At 39.9% G+C, this 7,731-nt stretch overlaps 1 protein-coding gene across 2 annotated transcripts in view; it reads left to right on the top strand.

Moving 5' to 3' along the window:
- The first annotated feature begins 2,291 nt into the window (after positions 1-2,291).
- The window catches only part of LOC110538568 (forkhead box protein K2), a 29,163-nt gene continuing 23,723 nt past the window's right edge, over positions 2,292-7,731 (top strand). Inside the window, exon 1 of one of the 2 annotated variants that reach the window (XM_021625460.3) lies at positions 2,292-3,793. In XM_021625460.3, the coding sequence (XP_021481135.3) occupies positions 3,501-3,793 (293 nt within the window). In that variant the 5' untranslated portion in view covers positions 2,292-3,500. The remainder of the gene's footprint in view (positions 3,794-7,731) is intronic. The other variant, XM_090193733.1, reaches the window with a different exon arrangement.

The raw sequence follows: 7,731 nt of genomic DNA, 5'->3' as shown, positions 1-7,731 counted from the left end.
TTTTGCTCCATCCATCTTCCCATCAATTTTAACCATCTTCCCTGTCCCTGCTGAGCAGCAGGCCCAAACCATGATGCTGCCACCACCATGTTTGACAGTGGGGATGGTGTGTTCAGCTGTGTTGCTTTTACGCCAAACATAACGTTTTGCATTGTTGCCAAAAAGTTCAATTTTGGTTTCATCTGACCAGAGCACCTTCTTCCACGTTTGGTGTGTCTCCCAGGTGGCTTGTGGCACACTTTAAACGACACTTTTTATGGATATCTTTAAGAAATGGCTTTCTTCTTGCCACTCTTCCATAAAGGCCAGATTTGTGCAATATACGACTGATTGTTGTCCTATGGACAGAGTCTCCCACCTCAGCTGTAGATCTCTGCATTTCATCCAGAGTGATCATGGGCCTCTTGGCTGCATCTCTGATCAGTCTTCTCCTTGTATGAGCTGAAAGTTTAGAGGGACGGCCAGGTCTTGGTAGATTTGCAGTGGTCTGATACTCCTTCCATTTCAATATTATCGCTTGCACAGTGCTCCTTGGGATGTTTAAAGCTTGGGAAATCTTTTTGTATCCAAATCCGGCTTTAAACTTCTTCACAACAGTATCTCGGACCTGCCTGGTGTGTTCCTTGTTCTTCATGATGCTCTCTGCGCTTTTAACGGACCTCTGAGACTATCACAGTGCAGGTGCATTTATACAGAGACTTGATTACACACAGGTGGATTGTATTTATCATCATTAGTCATTTAGGTCAACATTGGATCATTCAGAGATCCTCACTGAACTTCTGGATAGAGTTTGCTGCACTGAAAGTAAAGGGGCTGAATAATTTTGCACGGCCAATTTTTCAGTTTTTGATTTGTTAAAAAAGTTTGAAATATCCAATAAATGTCGTTCCACTTCATGATTGTGTCCCACTTGTTGTTGATTCTTCACAAAAAAATACAGTTTTATATCTTTATGTTTGAAGCCTGAAATGTGGCAAAAGGTCGCAAAGTTCAAGGGGGCCGAATACTTTTGCAAGGCACTGTATGCATAAAAATTGTTGTTTAAAGTTTGCCACAAGCCACCTGGGAGACACACCAAACATGTGGAAGAAGGTGCTCTGGTCAGATGAAACCAAAATTGAACTTTTTGGCAACAATGCAAAACGTTATGTTTGGCGTAAAAGGAACACAGCTCATCAAACTGAACACACCATCCCCACCATCCCCCCCTCATGGTTTGGTTCCGCTTTTCTGCAGCAGGGACAGAGAAGATGGTTAAAATTGATGGGAAGATGGATTGAGCCAAATACAGGACCAGGACCTGGAAGAAAACCTGATGGAGTCTGCAAAAGACCTGAGACTGGGACGGAGATTTGTCTTCCAACAAGACAATGATCCAAAACATAAAGCAAAATCTACAATGGAATGGTTCAAAAATAAACATATCCAGGTGTTAGAATGGCCAAGTCAAAGTCCAGACCTGAATCCAATCGAGAATCTGTGGAAAAACTGAAAACTGCTGTTCACAAATGCTCTCCATCCAACCTCACTGAGCTCGAGCTGTTTTTGCAAGGAGGAATGGGAAAAAATGTCAGTCTCTCGATGTGCAAAACTGATAGAGACATACCCCAAGCGACTTACAGCTGTAACCGCAGCAAAAGGTGGCGCTACAAAGTATTAACTTAAGGGGGCTGAATAATTTTGCACGCCCAATTTTTCAGTGTTTGATTTGTTAAAAAAGTTTGAAATATCCAATAAATGTCGTTCCACTTCATGATTGTGTCCCACTTGTTGTTGATTCTTCACAAAAAATACAGTTTTATATCTTTATGTTTGAAGCCTGAAATGTGGAAAAAGGTCGCAAAGTTCAAGGGGGCCGAATACTTTCGCAAGGCACTGTATAAATCCATTACAATTCCTACATACTTTCTATCTAGTTTTACATGTTCTAGAGTGTGCAGGAGTGTTTAAAAAAATATATAAACAAATTATTATCCCCTTCCATTAATTTGTACAAAGAAGCCAAAAAATTGTGTGTAGGTAGGGTTGTCTGACAAATCAAACATTATTTCTGATGTAAGCTGATGCTTCATGAAAAATATATTTGTCTCTCGTTTGAACTGGTGAAGGACAAGGTAGATATGCAATCCAAAGCCACACTGGCATACCCTGTTCAAATTAATGCCACTAGAGGTGTGATCATGGTCTTCTTGCAAAGAGGTGTTGATGTCTTCACCCTCCCCTCCACCACCATCCTGTTTACAAACAACCCTGGACTGGGAGGGGCATTGATTCCAATTGGTGACGTCATCGTGAAACGCACATGTTTCCATGCTGCAGGGCCACAGTGAGTCCCAAAAGACGTTGGTTATTGCAGTAAAATAAACGAGTATTCGGTCCAGTCTCCGTACCTGGTGGTTGGGTCGAAATTATATATTGTCTTTTCGTAATTAATGTTTCTAAAATGGTGTTAAAGCTCTTAGACTACTATGACCTCTATAATTTACGAGAGGAGTCTCAGAGCATTCTGGGTACCATAACACAAACCGGCAAGCTGCTGCAAACGGTGTCCAATCCAATACCAGGCATGGAATCCGTAGTAGTCCTGGTGGTGGATCATCATGTACAGGTGTTGGATGGTGACTATTGTGGAAATTGTCTCAGTCTTTATTCTCGGCCTATACCAGCCATTCTTCCGATTGGCAATGCGTTCATCGAAAATGTCAAGCTTGTTCATCATGTCGGTTATATGGGACATGTTGCTTTGAATATGTAAACATGCAGTGCAAAATCACAACGTCATCAACATAAATGTTTTACGAATAATCTAATTATATGGTAACAAAAACAAATCGTTGTCATCTTGGCAATGGCATCGTTTTATTTATTTTATTTTTTAAACGATAGTGCGGGGATTTACATCTCGCCATAATACGGGTCGTCACTACATACCACAGCCACAAAGTCATAAGCCCCGCCCATTTGTACAATTATCTTTTTTTAATATGATTTTAAACCTAACCACACGGTTAACCGTATGCCTAACCGTAACCTTAAATTAAGACCAAAAATCTAATTTTCGTTTTCATGAATTTTTAAGATATAGCCAATTTTGACTTTCTGTATGTGGTAATTATTGACAACACGATGCGCTTACACTACAGTTCAACCAACCTTGAGTCAATGATCAGCAGTTTCTTGTGCCTGATTGGTCTTCTCTTTGTAGCGTCAACTGCCTGTTCATTTTTTATTGGGTTATTGGATTGTCAATCGGGGTATATCCATATGTTGTGTTGTTTGGTTGGAGCCTTCTCCTATCCTTTCTCTCTGTGTCGCGGTGTTGGGTTGGAGCCGCTATCCCTGGTCTGGCACGTTCCCTTAATTTTTTTGTGTTAAATTTGATGCCCCCTTTTTTTTTAGATTCAATTTGCGACGGCATTTAAAATACATACACGGGCATCTCCATACCGGTGTTTCTTTTTATAAGCATTTGTCAAATATACCATTTATTCTGTAAAATGGCGGTGTTAAGCGGGTCGTCTGGGCCGGTTGCCCGGCTTGAGGGCCGTGAATTCGAATACTTGATGAAAAAGCGCTCGGTGACTATCGGTAGGAACTCGTCTCAGGGCTCCGTGGATGTGAGCATGGGTCATTCCAGTTTTATTTCTCGAAGACATCTCGAAATATTCACTGTTAGTGACGATAGCACTGGTGGTGGAGACTTCTACTTGCGATGCCTCGGCAAAAATGGGGTGTTCGTGGATGGAGTGTTCCTCAGACGGGGTGCCCCTCCTCTACAACTACCACGAATGTAAGTTCAACATGTATCTGTGTTTAGAATAACTAGCTAGCTATCTTATCTTTGTTTTGAATTACCACAAAGCACTTGCTGTTGCAGCAAGACTAAGGGGTGGTGTTTGCCATGTAGGTTCATCTTTGCTAGCTAATTAACGTCAACTAGATAGTGTTTGTCAGATACTAGTAGCTACATGTTATGAACTGCCCTCCCATTGTTATAAAATATATTTTGAATTAAGACAGACAAATGTAGTTAGCGATATTCGAACTTGATTCTACAGCACACTGTCTGTCGGCCAGCTTTCCGTTGAATTGCTATCACATAGTGGGTTATTATTGTAACTAGCTAGTTGTGTACTTGGTCATACAGCTAAACAATGTCATATAGTTCTGTGCAAGTATTTTGTTAGTCAGGTGGATATGATCGATGTTTTGTTTATATTTAAGTTTGTGGATGGCTACGTTGCTTGTAGGCATGTATCTTTAACGTGTGATGTGCATCACTAGGCCATCATCACTCAATTGAACATTTCTGATACGGGTCAGCTTTGCACCACTCGGAAGATAATGTTTTGGTTCAGTTTGCTCCATTCACAAAATTATAATGGCAGGTCACAAAGGCCAATGCTAACGTTACAATACATAAGAAATAGTCTCCTCAAAATATTCACTGACCATTATTGTCCTCTTGCCATCACGGTAATATTACTCTATTCTCATAGACCGATTTGAATTCCATAATACTAAAATGATATTCTATTTCTATGCCAAATTCCCGGTATGCATAGGTTGTTTTGTCAGATTTGCCTAATTTTATTCTAAAGAAACTTGCAAGAAACTTGCAACATACACTCCAATCCAACTCAACCATTAAATCTGAAGACAACCCTGTATTTAATTAGGAAAAGTCACTATTGTGCCATAATCCACTTTTGAATGTTAATAATTGATGCATAATTCACAACAAAATTTAGTGGGCTGCTGGGGCTCATTCATTGATTGGTCAGTTGCCTCAGTGACAAACAAACACAAAGCTGCATTATTAAAGCAGCAGTCAGCAGTAGAAACAATAATAAAGCGGCCTCCCCAACCCTGTTTCGGTAAAAAGCTAAAGGATGGCGCTGGAGAAATGTAACCACTCTCAAATTCATATATAGAGCTATGGATGTAAGGACCATCCAAAATGATAGTTTTAAACATGTTTTGAGGCTATGGGTGTGTTCGTATATATTCACTCTGGAGTGCCAGAGTGCGCACAAGTTCAGAGCGTTGTCAGCGCACACTGGACGCTCTGCCCGCGGAGTAGGATCGGTGACTGTAACTGTGCTGCTGGCAACAATTGAAATATTTTTTTTGCCAATGTTTACTGACAGGTCATTTTCAACTGGTGTTGCACTGTTTGTAAATTCATTAGTTATTCTGCACTCTGTTACACTCAGACGAGCGTGCTCTGAAATCGGCATAGAAAGCCAGAGTGAATTTACAAATGCACCCTATATAGTGTTTGTTTGCATTTACTTTGACAAACATTGGAGTAAAACATGTTTATATTTTTGGTTGTGATGGGGGTACGACATGAGACAAGTTATATTATTCAAGAATCAGTGAGGTACATATAATTAATTTATACGTCCAGAAATTGATGTAGCAACTGCTCATTGCCCCTATAACTGACCACCTAGTCTTCTTACCCATTCATTCACTGTATCACAGCACTTCAAATCAAATTTATTTGTCACATACACATGATTAGCAGATGTTAATGCGAGTGTAGCGAAATGCTTGTACTTCTAGTTCCGACAATGCAGTAATAAAAACAAAATACTGCATAGTTTCCTAGGAACGCGAAGCGAGGCGGCCATCTCTGTCGGCGCCAGGAGTATGTTTAGACTGAAGAAATGTTGATTCCTAACTAAGAAACAGTGGGCTCAAATTCCCTTATCGATCAGGTTGACGTGACTAAAGAGATTTAAATCAGGAGTTTGTTTTTATATGCTCACATCTGCAGCTTCAAGAAAACCTTGTGATATCCTTATTTTCGAATTTAGCTTTATTTTCGAATTGAGCTTTAGCTTTACCCTACCTAAGGCAAAGAATGATCAGGGAAGTGGACAGACAGTCTTGGCTTGGAGAGCTCTGGACTGGGGTTCTTTATGTCCGCTAGATTTCAACAGAATGACACAAGTTGCCAGAATGAAGCAGTCACTGCTGCCCAGCCCTCCATGTTGCTCTCCCACGCCCACATAATTACTCCATGGCATAGTCTTGTCATGCCTGCTTACATCCTAACTGAATCAGTGTAAAGCAGTTATATTAGTTTGATGCTAATTGTTTTGTCTCATTGGGATGTTGTGTTTTTAGGATAATCTGCAGGGATGATGATTAGATTATCTTGGGCAAAAAAAGTTAAATTAATGGAGAAGACTTCTTGTCTCTGCTGCCCTGAGCTTGGATACTTTTTGATCTTTTGAGGGTCCATTGTGTTCTACCTCCTGGCATAACATAGCAACTGTGCATTTGCTTTAAAAAAATGTTTGGTCTCATTGAGCAAGGAGGGAAATTGGCAAAGGAGCCTGAATGTTAAAATGCATTGAGGCTGTGGGAAAACCCAGCTCTTTGCAAAATGATTTGGGATTTCCATACAAGCTTATCCTCTTAACCAAGCTTCTTTTGTTGTTGAAAACATTTAAGTATGAATTGATTGAAGCAGATGGTAGACTATATAATAACATTAATTGTCTGATAGGGGGGTGGGTTTTGTGGTCTAGTGGAATTCTTTACCTCAGGTAGTAGAGATTGGGGGTTTGGTGGCAAAATACATTGTTTGTTTGTGCCTGACTGACTGGATCAGTGAGCCCCCAACACACACACACACACACACACACACACACACACACACACACAAACAAACCCAACGTTGTAAAAGTAATGTGTGTTGCCTTTGGTCACACACAGCTCTCTGTGAGGAATGTGATGTCTCAGAGCTCAGCATTCCTGTATCAAATACACCCTGATGGTTGCCATGTGAGTGTGCTGCTGAGTACAATGTTGATGGTGCTGTTCTTGCTATTAGTTGATTTTTTCCCCTCAATCGCAGGAACAACACCATCAGTGGTCAGAACCAAGTAATATCAGGATGTACGATGGCACATAAACCAAACAACTTCAATGACTAATTTCTCTGAACTAGAGGTCTGTATTTTATTGAACGTGTGGCAACCCTAAGTCTAAATATTACTGTTACAATGCACAACCTTCAATGTATGTCATAATTATGTACAATTTAGGCAAAGTAATTACTGTCTTTGTTAGGAATAAATGGACTTTCAACAGTTCGCAAAGAACCAGCCGGCCCAAACTGCTGCATATACCCTGACTCGCTTGCAGTGAACGCAAGAGAAGTGAGACAGTTTCCCTAGTTAATATGGCCTGCTAAACAGGAATTTATTTTGACTATATATATATATATATATATACATACAAGTTTAAAAAATATATAAATAATTGTGTATTGATTTTAAGAAAGGCATTGATGGTTAGGTACGTTATTGCAACGATTGTGTCTTTTCCTTGGTGGCTTTACACCATTTCTTTGGATTCCTCATGTCTAACTCATTGTTAGAAAAAAGTTTGATCCAAGTCAAATCTTAGGTGCTATATTTATTGAATATTATATGAATCCTCTAAATTTAAAATGGCCAGTTGGGTTCAATTGATTAGCTCAATGTTGCAGGAATGCTAATCTTATCTTTTTCTAACAGAAATGATTTCAGAACAATCTGAGATGGTGGGTGTCAAACCTCTCTTGTGCTTTTTAAGTTTGAACGATCCAAAGGTATCATTAGACCTATTGAATATTGATACCTGCCTCTACCACCAGGGATGCAAACTAGTCACCTTTTGGCGAAATTTGCCGTTTTGAATCCAAATTAGGTGACCTACGTGATTCAT

Source organism: Oncorhynchus mykiss, chromosome 12, assembly GCF_057628025.1.
Source record: "Oncorhynchus mykiss isolate SJ-2025 chromosome 12, ASM5762802v1, whole genome shotgun sequence".
Taxonomy (NCBI): domain Eukaryota; kingdom Metazoa; phylum Chordata; class Actinopteri; order Salmoniformes; family Salmonidae; genus Oncorhynchus; species Oncorhynchus mykiss.
This window is presented reverse-complemented; position numbering and strand designations above follow the sequence as displayed.